Source organism: Diceros bicornis, chromosome 19, assembly GCF_020826845.1.
Source record: "Diceros bicornis minor isolate mBicDic1 chromosome 19, mDicBic1.mat.cur, whole genome shotgun sequence".
Taxonomy (NCBI): domain Eukaryota; kingdom Metazoa; phylum Chordata; class Mammalia; order Perissodactyla; family Rhinocerotidae; genus Diceros; species Diceros bicornis.
This window is the reverse complement of record NC_080758.1, coordinates 46,954,698-46,971,752: the sequence shown is the minus strand read 5'-3', so window position 1 is coordinate 46,971,752 and position 17,055 is coordinate 46,954,698. Positions and strand designations below refer to the sequence as shown.

Genomic DNA, 17,055 nt, shown 5'->3' with positions numbered 1-17,055 from the left:
CCTTGAAAGATTAATTCCTACAAATAAAATGGAGATTTCAGATCACTGTCTGTGTCCCAAGGATTCTCCTTTGTCCTTGCTCCAACAAATGGATGCATCCTTGTGCTGGGATACTAAGCAATATTACAGCATGAACTTCAGTGTCATCACTTCTCTGCAAAAAAGAAAAAGAAAAAAAAAAAAAAGGAAAAGAACAGAAAGCTTTCTCTGCTTTCACGATATCTGGCCAAGAGAACCTGGGTGTGAAAGTGTCTTGACCAGGACCCGGGCCTGATAAGGAGAAAATAACTTGGTCTGCACTTTCTAGGTTTGTGCTTCCTCTCACAGCTATACTTCTTTTAGTCTAGGAGCACATGATAGGGGCTCCACATGCATCTCCCAATGTGGAGCTGTGAGGAAATCTAGTTTGTCAACAGTCTTGGAAAATCTTATTAATCAGGCTTTGGTCATCATCCATCATGGAGGGCAGTTACAAATCATTCAAAAACTTTAGTTGTTTATGAATATACATGCTCAATAGAGATGAAATGTTGAGTTAATATTCTAATTAGGACTAATACTTGATGTAGTCTTCCATTAAATTTACCATTGAGCATGGGAGCAGGATGGGGTACCCCAGGAGAATCTCTTTTCCCCGTCTCCATTGTGTAGCAGCAGCACTATTCCCCTGGGCAGGGCCCCTTACCCAGTCCACCCCAGAGCCTCCTTTACTGCCTTGGTGTCCAGTGGTCTGGGGAGCCTGGTAGCCAGTGGCAGTTTCCACTTCCAGTTGAGCGGAACCATTGTGTCTTGTGGTAGGAGTGCTGCTCCCTTGAATGTCAAAGACAAGCACAGTAGGAACAGAAGAAAAATTGCACGTGGGTCAGGAGGAGTAAAGTGAGAGGCACTACCTTTACCCCTACACCTAGACTTGAGTATTCTGGTTATAGAAGAAATGCCGCCATGCATTACTCCCTGGTTCTGAGGACATACCATGTCTTTTAGGTCAATATCCCCACCTCACGAGGTAGTATATCCCAGTTAGCCACCAGAAATTAGTTTTCAGCAATCATCATACATGCAGGAGGCTATGCCTGTGCTCCTCCATTCAGCTCCACTGGTCCAGTGTGCCTCTGTCACACTGTCTTACTACAGCTCGTGATATATCTTGCTGTAAGATAGGGCAAGTCCCTCTCCTGTTCTTCCTCAAGAATGTCTTAGCTTTTCTTGGCCTCTTTGATGTCCATGTACATTTTAGAATCAGCTCATCAAGATGCACAGTACATTGCACTGAATCCATAGATCAATCTGGGAAGGGAAATGACAACAATATCGAGTCTTCTAGTCCATCAACAGATACATCATTCCAGTTATTTAGACTACTCTACTTTTTAGACTACTTTAACGTCTCTCAATAAAGTTTTAAAACTTTCTGTGTACTTTCTTTGTTAAATCTATTCCTATGGACGTCGTGTTTTTATGCTGTTGTAAATACTATCTCTTCATGTCATTTTCTTTTTTTTTTTCTTTTTTTTTTTATTTCAAATGTTTTTTTCTTTAATGGAAATCTTTTTGAAATAATTGAACAACATCAATGAAAGGGTATACGAAAACAGTTTATTCCCTTTCTTTCTTCTTTTGAACTTATTTCTTTTTACAGACTATTAAAATGACAAAACTAAGATGAGGTACCCAGTAAATCTTCATATCATTACGACTTGGTGTTTTTTTGTTTTTTAATTTTTTGTTTATTGCAGTAACATTGGTTTATAACATTGTAAAAGTTTCAGGTGTACATCATTGTACTTCTATTTCTGCATAGATTACATCATGTTCACCACCAAAATACTAATTACAACCCATCACCACACACATGTACCGAATTATCCCTTTCACCCTCCTCCCTCCCCCCTTCCCCTCTGGTAACCACCAATCCAATCTCTGTCCTTATGTGTTTGTTTATTGTTGTTATTATCTACTACTTAATGAAGGAAATCATATGGTATTTGACCTTCTCCCTCTGACTTATTTCACTTTGCATTATACCCTCATTGTCCATCCATGTTGTCACAAATTACTGGATTTCATCGTTTCTTATGGCTGAGTAGTATTCCATTGTGTATATATACCACAGCTTCTTTATCCATTCGTCCCTTGATGGGCACTTAGGTTGCTTCCAAGTCTTGGCTATTGTCTTCACGTCATTTTCTAACCAATTTTTGCTAATGGATAGAAATGCAGTAGGATTTTTGTTAGTTTATTCTGTATCCATTGATCATGATAAACCCTCTTATTAAGTCTGACCATTTTCTGTAGATTATTTTAGAGATTCTGTGAATATAATCATGTCATCTGAAATAAATAACAGTTTTGCTTCTTCCTTTCTACTTCATAATCTTCTATTTCTATTTCTTGCATTACTGTATTGGCAAGGATCTCCAGTGCAAATGTTGATAGATGTGATCTAAGGGACATTGATCTCTCCTTCACGGTCTCACATGGAAAGCTTTCAGTGTATTACCCTTAGGTTTAGTGGTTGCTGTGGGGTTTGGTAGATATTCTTTAACAGTTCCCTTTAATTCCAAGATTGCTAAGAATTTTTTTCTCATGAACGGATTTTGAATCTTATGAAACAGTTTTTTAAACATCTGTTAAGGTGATCATCTGACTTTTCTCATTTAATCTACTAATGTGGTTTAGTGTAAAGATTGATTTTTAATGAAAACCTGCACATGTATTACTGGAATATATCTAGCTTGGTCATGATGTTTCATTATTTTTGCATGTTATTGAATTAGTTTGCTAATATTTTGCTGAGATTTTTGCATGTATGTTCATGAGTGAGATTGGCCCCTGATTTTGTTATTAAGATTAAACAAGCCTAATAAAATCGGTGGGTTTGTTTTCTCTTTTCCTAGACACTGGAAGTTTCTCTAAAATAATAATTATTTGTTCCTTGAAGGTTTTGTAGAATTTGCCTATAAAGCTATCTGGAATGGCTTTTCCCATTAAAATAGCTTTTTACACTGTGATTCCATTGCTTTAAAGCTTATAGAATTATAGTTTTTATGTATCATCTTGTGTCTATATTTGCTAAGCTGTATTTTACTGGGAATTTGGCCATTTCGTCTACATGTTCAAATCTACAGGCATAAAGCTATACATATTTTCTAAGCATCTAGAGTTGTGTCCCTCGTTTACTCCTAATTTTATTTATTGGTGCTTTCTTCTTTTCTTGATCCATCTTGCCAAAGATCTATCAGTTAGTCGTATTGGATTTTTTTCAAAGAACCAACTTAGATCTTGGTTACTCTCTCTATTATGTGTTTCTTTCTATCTGTCAGTGCCTACTTTTGTCTTTATTATTTCTTCCCTTCTACTTTCTTTGAGTTTATTTTATTCTTTTGGTTTTTCAGTACTTCTTGAGATGGATGCCTATCTCATTAAGTGGAAGCTTCTGTTCTTTTTTATTATAAGCATTCCCACACATTCCCTCTAAGTATTGCTTCAACATGTAAGTTATAGTATCTACTATTTTCATTATTATTTAGCTTAACATATTTTAAATTTTCGATTCAATATTTTTGTTGACCCCTGAGTTATTTAGAAGAATGTTTCTTAATTTCTAAACATAGAGAGTTGTGCTAGTTATCGTTTTGTTGTGGATTTTTAACTTAATCACTCTTTGGGCACAGAATATGGATTGTATGATTTCAATCCCTTTTTTTTTTTTTGAGACTTGCTTTATGACCTAGAACAGGGCTCAGCAAACTTTTTCTGTGAAGGACCAGGGAGTAAATATTTTAGGCTTTGTGGCCCACACAGTGTCTGTCACTCCTACTCAGCTCTGCCATTGCTGTGCGAAAGCAGGCATAGGCAATGTGTAAGTGAAGGAGTGTGGCCATGTTCCAGTAAAACTTTATTTTTGGATTGATTTTGAGCTTTGTATGATTATCACATGTAACAAAATAAATTTTTTTCAACCATTTAAAAACATAAAAACCATTCTTAGCTTGCAGGCCATACAAAAAAGGCACCAGGCTAGAATTAGGTCCTGCAGGCTGTATTTGTGAACCCTTGGCTGATAATACGGTCAGTTTTAAAAAAATATTCTAGGCATGCTTGAAAAGAATGTCTTTTGCTATTGTTAGGTGAAGTATTTTACACGTATCCATTAGAATGAGTTTGTTGTGTTCAAATCTCCTTGCTTGTTTTTTAAAAAATACTTTCTTCGGGGCTGGCCCCGTGGCGCAAGTGGTTGGGTGCGTGCACTCTGCTGCAGCGGCCTGGGGTTCGCCGGTTCGGATCCTGGGCGCACACCGATGCACCGCTTGGCAAGCCATGCTGTGGCGGCGTCACATATGAAGTGGAGGAAGATGGGCATGGATGTTAGCCCACGGCCGGTCTTCGTCAGCAAAAAGAGGATTGGCAGGTGTTAGCTCAGGGCCTATCTTCCTCACCAAAAAAAAAAAAAAAAAAACAAAAAAATACTTTCTTTGAAATACAACATTAATAAAGAAAAGGGGACAAATTTTAAGTGTACAGCTTGGTGAAATGTTTTCAAAGCAAACAATTTAATACTACCCATATCTAAACATAGGATATTGCCAGCCCCTAGAAATCTCCCTTATGCCCCCTCCCAATCACTAATTCCCCAAAAAGGTGGCCACTGATTAGTTTTACCTATTTTTGAAGTTTCTATGAATGGAATTATATAATATGAACTTCTTTGTGTCTGTTTCTTTCACTCAGCATTATACTTGGGTCATTCCCATGATGTTACATGTAGTTGTGGTTTGTTGATTTCATTACTATGGAATATTCTATTGGGTGAATAAACCACAAATTTTTGATTCATTCTCCTATTGATGGACATTTAGGGTATGTCCAGTTTGGTAAATATGTGTGACTTACCTTTCCACTTTCATGATAAGCAGAATTTTTTAAATTTTTACTAAGTCGAATTTATTTTTTTCTTTGATGATTGGTGCCTTTTGTACCCTAAGAAATCCTTGCCTAACCCAAGGTTGTGAAGATTTTCTCACATGTTTTTTTCTAGAGCCTTTGTGGTTTTATCTTTAATATTTCGATCTATAATCCATCTCAATTTTTGTGTGATATGAGGTAGAGGTCAAGGTTTACTTTTCAATATGGCTATCCAGGTGTTTCAGTGTCTTTATTGAAACAGACTTTTCTTTTCCCATAGAATTGATGTGCTGCCTTTATTGCAAATCAATTACCGTATATGTGCAGCTCTATTCTTGGACTCTATATTCTATTCTATTGATATATTTGACAGTCTTGGTGCCAATATTATGATATATTAATTATTACAGTTTTGTAGTATGCTTTGGAATCAGGTAATATAAAACTTATTATTGTCTTGGCTAACTTATGTCTTTTCATTTCCATATAAATTTAGAATCAACTTGGCCATATCTATAAATCAACAGCTTGCTAGAATTTTTATTTGTCTTGTGCTGAATCTATAGCTCTATTTCAGAAGACTTGACATCTTAACAATATGGAAACTTCCAATCCATGAACATTGTACATCTTTCCATTTATTTAGGTTGTCTTTAATTTATCTCAGCACTGTTTAGTAGTTTTAAGTATGGGTGTCTTGCATGCTTTATTTCTAAGTATTTTATGTTTTTGACGCTATTATGAACAGTATTTTTAAATGTCATTTTTCGATTATTGGTTGCTAAGGTTCAGAAATATAAATGATTTGGAGGGTATAGGGTATATTGAATCTTATGATAACCTTTCAAAATTCACTTACTAGTTCTAGTTAAATTCCTTTGGATTTTTCATGTACATAATAATGTTGTCTGTGAATAAGAATAACTTTACTACTTTTTAATCTTTATGCTCCTTTATTTTTTCTTCCTTTCTTTCTCTTATTTTTCTTTATCTTAATGACTAAGACCTTCAAAAATGTTAAATAGAAGAGGTGAGCATAGACATCCTTGCCTTTTTACATCTTAGGTAGAAAACATTTAATATTTCACCATTAATTATGTTGCCATAATTTTATTCCTCTAAGATTTCATCAAATTGAGGAAATTCCCTTCTATTCCTAGTTCACTGGGAATTTTTTTTTATCTTGATTTAGAGTTGAATTTTTTTTTTTATTTGAGGAAGATCGGCCCTGAGCTAACATCTGCCAGTCCTCCTCTTTTTTGCTGAGGAAGACTGACCCTGGGCTAACATCCATGCCCATCTTCCTCCACTTTGTATGGGACACCACCACAGCGTGGCTTGACAAGCGGTGCATCGGTGCGCGCCCGGGATCCGAACCCCAGGCTGCCGCAGCAGAGCGCTCGCACTTAACCGCTTGTGCCACTGGGCCGGCTCCTAGAGTTGAATTTTATTTTATTTTATTTTTATTTTATTTATTTATTTTTTCCCCCAAAGCCCCAGAAGATAGTTGTATGTCATAGCTGCACATCCTTCTAGTTGCTGTATGTGGGACACGGTCTCAGCATGGCCGGAGAAGCGGTGCGTCAGTGCGCGCCCGGGATCTGAACCCGGGCCGCCAGCAGCGGAGCGCGAGCACCCAACTGCTAAGCCATGGGGCCGGCCCTAGAGTTGAATTTTATCTGTGCTTTTTTGGTATCTATTAAGAAGGTCATATGATTTTTATTCTTTATTCTGTTAATGTAGTAAATTGCATTGATGGATTTATGAATGTTAAACCAACCTTAGTTTTTTATGGAAAATACCTCTTGGTCAAGATACACTGTCCTTTTTAAATATTTCTGGATTTAATTTGCTAAAAACTTGTGAAGGACTTTTGAATCTTTTTGAGGGATGTTAGTCCATAGTTTTCCTACGTCAGCTCCTGTGGGGCAAGGTGCTCTTTCATTTACCATTGTATCCCAAGCCCCTCCCCCAATGCCAACCACAGAAAAGGTGTTCTCCAAATAAATAGTCTTTGACACAAGTCAAAAGACCTAGGCTGGAGACCTACATTCATTAATTAATTTAAATTATTTAAAATATTAATTTCACTCATTCAACAGGTATTTGCATTCTAACCACATGACAGGTACATTGCTGCTCATTGGAGGTTTTTCTCTTCCATCTCCAGTCACTCCTTCTCAGTCTTCTATGCTAAGTCTTCCTCATGTCTCCAACCCCTAAACATTGGAGGGCCACAGCATATAGTCCTTGAACCTCTTTTCTTGCTCATTCAATCATCCAACCTCGTGGCTGTAAACACCATTTATGAATGATTAACTCTTTTAAATCGCCAACCTGAGCCTCTGTCCCTTGACTTCCAGCCTGATATATCCACTGCTGCCTCCATTCATTACCACTGGATATCTAATAGGCATCTCAAACTTAGCATGTCTAAAATTGAGCTAATGACCCTCTCTCTCAGTCTTCAACATTTCAGGAAATGGTGACTCCAACCTTCCAATTGCCAACAAACTATGGCATCATCTTGACACCTCTTTTTTTCCTCCCACTACATTAATAATCCTCAGCAAATCCTGTCAGCTCTACCTTCAGACTATATCCAGAAACCAACCTGTCCCCATTTCTTCTGCTACCGTTCTGATCCAAGCTGTCATCGTCCCTCGCCTGGATTATTCAGTAGTTCTCTAACTGGTCTCCATAATGCTTACACTTGGCAGTTTTCCCAAGATAGAAGCCAGAATAATACCTTTAAAATATAGTTTAGATCACATTCCCTACTTCCCTAAACCCTCCAGAAAGCTTTCATCTTACTCAGAGCAGAAATCCAGAATCCTTAAAATTTCCTGCAAGGCCCCTCTTACTACTGGTCCAACTTTATCTCCTTCTGTTCTTTGTCTTGCTCACTCAGCTCCAGCCACTGTGGCTTCCTTGCTATTACTTAAACATAGTAATTCCACTCCCACCACAGGGCCATTGTATTTGCTGTTCCTCTGCCCGGAATGCTCTTCCATCAGATGTCCTCATAGCTTGAGATTCATTCCCTCACTTCTGTCAAGTCTTTACTGAAATGTCATCTTCTCCTTGAAGCCCGCTCTGGCCATGTGATCTAAAATTAGAGAACTTCTCCCCTCAAAAAGAGTCCTATTGCTTTTCCCTGCTTTATTTTTCACCTTAGCAGTTTCACTACCTTTGTTGTTGTTAGTGCCGTCCTAGTGACCCCATGTACAGCAGAGTGGAGCCCTGCCCGTCTTTTTGCGCCATCCCTTCATCCTCTGGCACCATATCAGACAATGCTCCACTGCTATTCATAGGGTTTTTCATGGTCAATTTTTTTCAGAAGTGGGTGGCCAGGTCCTTCTTCCTAGTCTGTCTTAGTCTGGAAGCTCCTCTGAAACCTGTTCACCGTGGGTGACCCTGCTGGTATTTGAAATACCAGTGGCATAGCTTTCAGCATCACAGCAACATGCAGCCACCACAGCATGACAACCAACAGATGGGCAGTGTGGCTTCCTGACTGGAAATGAACCTGGCCCAGGGCAGTGAGTCTTAACCAGTAGACCACCGGGGCTGGCTTTTACTACCTAACGTATCATATATTTTATGTATTTAAACTGTTTATTCTCTGAAACCTCTAATAAATTCTAAGATAACAAAATCAGGAATTTTTATATTATTCACTGCTGTATCCCCAGTGAACACAACAGTGTCTGTCACATAACAAATATTTTTTGGAATAAATAAATGACCAAGTGAGAGAGTGAATAAATACAAGAGTTACAAGGCAGACCCAGTCCTTGAGCTCATGGACCTGAGAATCTCCACATTAGTGAATGGAGTTGATGAAATTCTAATTGAAAAAAGAAGTGAGAGGGAGAAAAATAATCCAAAAAAGGCAGGCACCAAAACCTTGTGGGTTGCCCACTTGGTAGACGTGGGTCCAGTGAAGGAAAGTCAAGTCTCTATTAAAGAGGTAGAAGGGAGGATAATTCAATATCTTAGGAGCAGAGGGAAAGAAGGTTCAAGAATGAGGACTGTAAGTAGGACCGTATAGTTGTTAGCAAGGATAGTCATTATCTCTTTAAGACTTCATATGCATCGAGATCCATGCAGAAGTATTGCCCATTCCAAAACTGGTTCCAAAAGGATAAAAGGCTAGCGGTGTGCGGTGAGGCACAGCTGTGTATTGTACCTAATCCATGCAATGTAGGCACTTCGAGGAATAATGCCATTTCTGTAAATGACAACACAAGAACAAAAAGAATAATCTGGTGATAATTTGTCATTACAAGTTTTGCTGAAGAATGCAGTAGAGGAGCATTGTCGAACAATCCCCTTTTGCTTGGTTTGAAAGCCTTCGACCTGTGTCCTGTTAAGTTCAGCATTTATTCTGTGGGTGACAGCCTGCGCAGTCATGACAGACCTGAGACATCAATCAGCTGTTCTCATGCCTTTGACTTTTTTATGCCTTTTGAAGATTAAGTGTTTTTCTGTTTTGAATCAACAGGTTCCGTTTTTTGGGCCTCTATTTGATGGCGCCATAGTGAGTGGGAAGCTGCTGCCAAGCCTTATATGTGCCACGTGCATCAACGCCAGCAGGGCGGTGAAGTGCCTCATCCCACTCTACCAGAGCTTGTATCTTTTTGCTTTAAATGTGTTAACTTATTAACCATCCAGAATCCAGAGTCCTGGCAGTTTTCCATGAGAGGTAAGTATTAACAACTGGGTTGAAGAGGAAAGAGAATTTTTTTCAATCTGTATTGAAAATAACATAGTGTGATTTTCATACCATTTGTATGAAATTTATATTATATTAATAATTTTGTGCTGCATCAAACTTAGGAAGAGTTTATTTTCATAATCTAGTCATATACGTTTGTGCTAAGAAGCTGTGACTATCAAAAGATGCTCATATCTGCTTGAGTATTTTTCCCCAAGTTCAGTGTGCTCCTTCATCCATCCCTATTTGTCACACTCTGTTGTGTATATAAGGTGGGATGATGAGGAAGATGTGACGGGGTCACTCAGAGTGCCTACCAGCAACCAACAGCAAATGAAATGACTCTAATAAATCAAAGAATGTGGCAAGGGCCACCGGAGAAGTAAAAATAGTATTTTAGGAGGTGAGGGGAGGGAAAAATTGCATCTGGTTGGGAGCACTGGAAAAGGTGCATTTGAACTCCTCAGTAAAAAATGGCCAGAAATTCTTTTGTAATGTTCCCAAATTGTTAATATCTCCTTCTCTAATTTCTGATCTCTCTAAAAACAGAAGAAATTTCACTTTGTAATTTTTTCTCGAACATTAGTTGGCATGCTGTAATCTTTAAATCCAGGCATGATCTCTGATTATAAGAAAAAGGAATTAAGGTGACTTCATAAAATTGTTGCAAAAGGCGTCTGACCACCTAATAAAACTTAGAGTCTTTTGTTTCTAATTGGTATTGATAATGATTATAAACATATTGTGTTTGACCTCTCTCTCTATACTTCTCCCAACCTAACCATAAGTGATGTATTGCTGGAGGGTGGGTGAGAAATATCATGTGTAATAGATACAATTCATGAAAAATACCTTTCATTAAAATCCTGGTCACTTCATTGACTGATATTCTGTCTTTAGATTAAAAAAAAATACATATGCCATGTGGCAACTTGAAATTATCATAGAAATTAGTAGTAGAAAAGAGCCATTAGCTCCCATCTGGTCCCTCCCCAGGGGCCAGGGCTGCATTATTCCCTTCAGCGTGCTCCCTCGTGCTTTGTCCAGGCTGGTGGTGCATGTTTTGGAGATGGCATTCTTTGCAGTGATTTCCACAGCACTGTAGACTTAATCTTATGGCTGATGTCGATTCAGCCTTCAGCATGGAGTTTTTATTTCCCATGCTGTTAAAAAGAGGTTCTTGGCAGAAATGAGAAAGACCCATTCAGCAATTGGCTTGTCAATTTGCATGTCAACCAGAAATAGCTGGACACTCATCAGTCAAGTATGTTGGACCAAGGCAAGAAAAATCATTTGCAAACAAGAAAATTCCATTTTATGTAAGTCCATTGTGATTTTTGTCACGTCACCTTCTTCGCTTATTGAACTCATTACAAAACACATGCTTTATTATTTTGTTGAACACTGCTTTCTCAAATAAGAATTAATATGGCATCAGAATAATCAGGTTTAGGAAAAACAGTGTTTTTAAAAGTTCAAAGGATAGGGTTCAGTATAACTTTAAAAACTTTTAAGTAATCACATTGGACAAATGTGGATGCCAGCTACGGCTACTGATGCTAAGTGGTTAGTAAATGCTGTATTCTAAAATAACTCATAAAATAGCCAAGTTGACATCTCGGAGGACAACTTAGTATAGAAACTAGGAAAGAGAAAGTAACAAAACTCATTATGTTGATCATTATAGAAATTTTAAGTATTTTTCTTTTATCTTATACCTTGAGAAGATTTAATTGGTGCTATTCAAATTGTTTAAAACAAAAAACAAAATATTATATATAATTTTTTATAGAGATGTAATCAATGGGGAAAACTTTGCGATCACAAGCAGATTGTGCAGTCACGATCTGCCGAGCCCAGTGCTAGGGGTTTGGAATACACAGGGAGCAAGACAGATGAGGTTCTTGCCGCATGCTTCATAGAGAAGGCAAACAACTAACCAAGTTCTGTAAAACAACTAAATAGAGCAAGGGTCAGGGAAAGGCCTCTCTGTAGAGAGAGCATGTAGTCTGAGACTGGAGGGATGAGAGAGAAGCTGTGCCCAGGGAGCAGGGGCAGCATTCCAGGCAGAGGGCACCATAGCAAGTACAAGGACTCAGAGTGTTCTCAAGTGTTGAAATTGGGTTTTTTAGGATTTTATGCATGGTCAAGTTCATCAGCGTGCCTGTGACAGAGGCAGGAGTGAGCTTCCAGCAGAGATGGTTTGCTGGGTGATACCCGAGAAAGCCAAGCTTCCCTAATTCTTTCACCTCATGGCCCACCTTGAAAGTTCTAGTACAGCATCAAGGCTGCCTGTTGCCAGGGCAACAGCTTGCGAGGGAGTCTAGGGGCCACCACCCCAAGCCCCCCCAAGGGCTGAGAAGATCAGTAATACTTTGGATACACCTGAAACCAGGGCCTGTGGTTTAACCTGTGGGCCCTAGTGCAAAATGGAAATGCAAAGACCCTTGTTCAAAAAGCAGGAAAAAGTGCCTTTAAAGATGCTAAAATATAAAGCTTTTTCCATTCTTCTGCAACTTTTCTCTCAACTTGTCATGGTGTTTTTTATTTGCTATTTAATGTCATTTTAAGTAAAGAAATATTAAAAATTAAACTTACTAGCATGAATTTTACCATTCTTCTTTATATTGTGCAATGCCAGTTTAGTATGCAAATATAAAAGCATTTAACTCATATGTGGAATCACCAAAGTTACACAGTTCATATAACTCGTATGTGGATATATTTTGTTCTTACCAGAACAGTGGAAATACTGAACAAAACTAACTTAGATATTTTTATTTCACTCTTCACATATGGTACCAACACTCTACCTTTAGTTTACTGATGGGTAAGGAAGGACTGACAAGAAAAGGACCTGTGGGTCATCCTGTTTTTCCCTTCCCTTCTATGTCATCATTTGGAGAGTAAATTGTTGGCTCGTACAGGGAAGTAACACAACTAGGGATATATAGGGTTCCTTGGTTATTCGTGTTTCTTAGAACACCATTGCTTTCTCTCTGTGTTGAAAGTAAGTTCTAGTTCAGATGGAGTGTGGCCTCTCAGGGTAGTCAGCTACCCTGCTGACTCAACTGGAGAGGTAACACGCTTCCCACATGCTCTCTTTGAGTCTCTCTGAACTCCCAGGCGTTGTGGGTCCACCAGTGTTCTGTGTTCATGGGACACTACTAAGACTGTGTGTGAATGGGGCAGGGGGCAAGGAACCAGCAGACCACATACTGTACATGTCTCCTCTGCCCATATGCATGCTCCTTGTCTCATCAGACTTCAAGTGCAAAACTCAAGACCAAAGATTAAGTTATTAAGAATTTCAAGATGGCAGCAGCAGAGCATTAAACCAAGCAGGGCCCGTTATAAGTATAGGGCCCTGTGCAACTGCTCAGTTCACACACCAATGAAGCCCTGCCTGGAACTCATTCCAAAACCCCCAGTATGAATTGGGGAACTCTGTTCTTGGGTGTTTATTAGATTTGATTCCCTTCCTAAAGCCTTACAGTATATCCCTTTGCAAAACTTTATTGGCAAATGAACCAAGACCCATTAAGGAATGAAGCAGCTTGTGTGCATGGCCCTAGAAGACATAGTTCATTTAAGAGAGCAAAAATCTGAGAAAGAATTACTGTTACCTGTTACCCTGAGATATGAGTTATAGTAGTGGGTGCTGACAAAGAAAAGGAAATTTCTTTATCAACACAGGCCATTTTTTATGGGCCATCCTATAGCCCCATTTTATTTCTAATAAAATTTAGATTACAAATGTTAAGTAAAACATTGCCAAACTGCTCATTTCATCCAAATGTCACTCACTTTCTAGATATCAGAATGACTTTTTTATGCACAAAAGACATGTTGTTTAGTTTAGACCTTCTATAAATCCTTTAGAGAGGGAGCACTTGCTTTTTTATATTGACTATAAATAGCCAAACATTGAACCTGATGACAAATAAAGAAAAGAGCCAATGGAATTACTTTGCAGTAGTTATTCTCTCCTGTCCCTTCCCCAGCTAATGAGTGGTACTTAACTTCCTTAAAATAATGTCAACTGGGATTCAGTTTTATATATTTAACTAAATGTAGAAATGTGGGCAGTTCCATATCAAGTTTGTTCAGTAATGTTCAAGAAGTACAACATTTCTTATTAAGTTGAGGACCAGGGACATTGTTGGAATCAATTTGCCTTTTTAGCATCTTTTCGAGCAGCTTAGAATCAATATCAAAGGAGTTCTTGTTTGGGGTACCCTTGGCTAAAGGATCAAACAGTTGGAACTGTGTGGTGAAGGCTCATGGAGGACTGAAAATACCATTGTCTTACATGATCAAAAAAAAATGCAAACACAGTAGGAATGCTTTTGGAAAGCACCCTCAGTAACATTTCAGCCTAGCCTCTTTATCCCTCCTGGGTTTTCTGGTAACTTCCTCAGCGGGCTAAATCAAATCTGTCAAGTGGAGCCTCGTCCTATGGCCACTGCTCTTCTGAGTAATGAGGGCCAACTCACCTGCCATCTGCTTTCTCTGTCCCTCGTGGGCAATAGAAGGGCCTATTCCTGTGCCTAGAGTGTTGTAAATGGGAAGCTTGCCACATGTTATATTTACAGTTCCAAGCCAACTAAAGATTCCAAAGTCAAACCGTGGTCAGCTGATAGAAGTTTCCAAAACGATTTCGGCCAGGGCTTTCATTCTCCTCCTCAGATAACTTCTTTTAGGAACAAGATTGCCACACAGTATGCAGTGTGCCCATTAGGAGGAGTTCACCCTGAATCAAACAGATGGTAGCTTTTTAAAATAAACGTCCACATAAACTAAAATAGAACAATAGTCTCAATGGCATTTGCCATCTCTCCTCTCTGGAACTATCAGCATTTGATGGAGAGAACTGGGCTGCCTGACAAAAAGTAGTTTGTACCTCATTCTTTCACAAGTGAAATTTAGTTTCATTTTCAATTAGCAGATATATTTGATACCAGAGTTTCTCTCTCAGACTCATGACTTCTTAATACAATTGCTAAGTTTTGTTCTCAATTTACACACCTTTAAAAATGACCCCTCTCTCTAAAGCTGTAACAATCCTGTTTCTTTCCTCTCCAGTGGGATCTTTGGTTATTTTTCCTGGGAAGACCTTTCATTTCCTCCATTTGTCTCCACATGCTTAAGAAAAGTATATGAAAAGGAGTCAATGGTACCATGTGGTGTATTTTGCCATGCAGAACCAATTATGCATTTGTCAACATTTACTGTGTCCCTGCCATGTGCGAGGCACTGTCCTAGCCATTAGGAATAGAAATATAAATAAAATATCCTAGAGAGGGAACAATATTTGCTCATGGACTGAGCTCTGAAAGAGCACATCATGTTTGAGAACCACAGATGCTTCCATATGGCAGAGTAAGAGACACACACACACACACACACACACACACAGCCAGGGAGGATGGAGGTGATGAAGGCATTTAAGGGGCAGTGGAGGGAGTTCTGAGAGATAGTGAGGGCCTGACCTAAGGCGCTGGCAGGGGTATGGATTGGTTACCTATGTAAAGCAGGTAGACTAATTCAATATGGGACCTGCAAGATTTGCTGGGGTGCGGAGGGTGATGAGAAGAGGGACAGAACTCTCTGGAGCATCACATTTGAAGAGTTGGCTTGGGAGGAGGAGGTAGAGATAGAGAGAGAGACAGAGGAAAAGGAGAGAATAGTTTCACAGAAAAGCGAGGAGGAGAGAAATGAAGGGTTACCTTCAGCAGAGTGGTCAAGCAAGACACATCCTCTTGGGGGGTCTCATCCATGGCTGGTTCTAGCAGTCTCAGTCCTCACCTGGACAACTGGGTATAACAGGACCTAGAACTGAAGTACTTCAAGGAAAGAGGCAAAAACATATCAGATAATAGCAGCACTGAAAAGAAAGAAAACACTCCTGGGTGGGAGCCTGAGTGCCCGAGAATGGAAAATGCATGGGAGAGGGCTGGATTTAGGAGCAGCAGCCAGAATGGAGTCATACTCCACGTGAGAGGGCATAGACAGCACTTTCTAATCCACATTTCTAAACAGGCCTAAAGGCAAAATATAGTTATAATAGGAATTTACACTGCTCGATATTAGCTTCAAAGTACATTCTACTAAAGGCAACAAGCATGTGATAAATTCTCGGCTGGCAAACAATCTCATCTCTCAGAAGACAGAGGAAGCAAACAAGGGGAACTACTGTTTTGGATCCAATCTTTAGCAATTTGAAAGATTGGATTTGTCACTTTGAGTGTTGCAGAAAGGAATGAGTTTGTATTAGAGTTTGTATAGGAATGGGAGAAAACACAAGTAGACCTGTACCCTGACACTTGGGAAACACATTTCGAAAAGTAGAGTTCGGAGGAAGAAATGGCATATTCCCATGGGTGCATTGAGGCTGTAAAAGGGAATAAGAAATGAGAGATTTTTTATTATAAAATTAAAACTATTTCTCTGAGAAAGAAACAGGGGAGGCGAGGAAGAGCAGCCAGTGCAGGCGCACAGCGTAGACTCTGATGAGTGCACATGGGAAATCACGCCTCAAGGTTAAGAGAGGAGCTCCACACCACGCTGACAGAAGGCCATCACGGCACAACCCACGTCCCTGTTGTCTTCCCTCTTCTTCATATGGGAAGGGACAGAAAAGTGTGTCTTAGAGGATGAATTAAAACTCAAATCACTGAAAACACTATAAGAAAAAGAAAAGAATTGGCCCCTGCAAGTAGGGTCCAGCCTTCAAGGCCATATGTGTCCGGTTGTAGAACAAATTTACAGCGGTGGTCTCAGAACCATGAGAACTATATTTTTAGAAATCATGTAAAATAAAGGATGTGCCCAGAACTGAAAACAGGAAAATATTTTTCTCATTTTCAAATAGGATTAAAGGATGAATTTTGGAATGTTGTGTGGATCCCTTGTAAAATTGTTAGGCCAGATTATTAAATAGCTTGTGAGCCTTCAGAAAAGAATGAGTTCACAAAGAGTAAAATACCGCAAACATACCCATTGTGTTTTTTAGATAAAATTACTATTTTCACATACCCATTGTGTTTTTTAGATAAAATTACTATTTTCAGAGATTTGAGAAAGCTTATAAATACAAATTTTAATTCCAATAAAACACAAGGTAAAGTATCATAATCATCTGGCAGATAGAAAATACGGGCTCATGGGAGCTGGGTGACTTCACTGTGGCCAAACCTAAAATGTATTGGTTCATAGACCACCAGTCAACTGGGGCCTTTGTGTCTCTGGTACACTGTGTGCACCAGGGCTTGGCTCAACCCCTCTTCCACTCACAAACTTTTTTATCAGCAACTTTCACAAAGGTCTAGAACACATGTTTATCAAAATACCATTTGTAAGAAAGCTGAGAGGGTTAACTAATTTGACACAAAGCAAAATCAGAAGTGAGGATTATCTCAACAGATGAG

General features: G+C 39.0%; 1 protein-coding gene across 8 annotated transcripts in view; it reads left to right on the top strand.

Moving 5' to 3' along the window:
* The window catches only part of RALGAPA2 (Ral GTPase activating protein catalytic subunit alpha 2), a 334,286-nt gene that overhangs the window by 241,730 nt on the left and 75,501 nt on the right, over positions 1-17,055 (top strand). For all 8 annotated transcript variants that reach the window (XM_058563323.1, XM_058563324.1, XM_058563325.1 and 5 more), the window contains one exon: positions 9,413-9,540. In XM_058563323.1, coding sequence (XP_058419306.1) covers positions 9,413-9,540 — 128 coding nt within the window. The remainder of the gene's footprint in view (positions 1-9,412; positions 9,541-17,055) is intronic.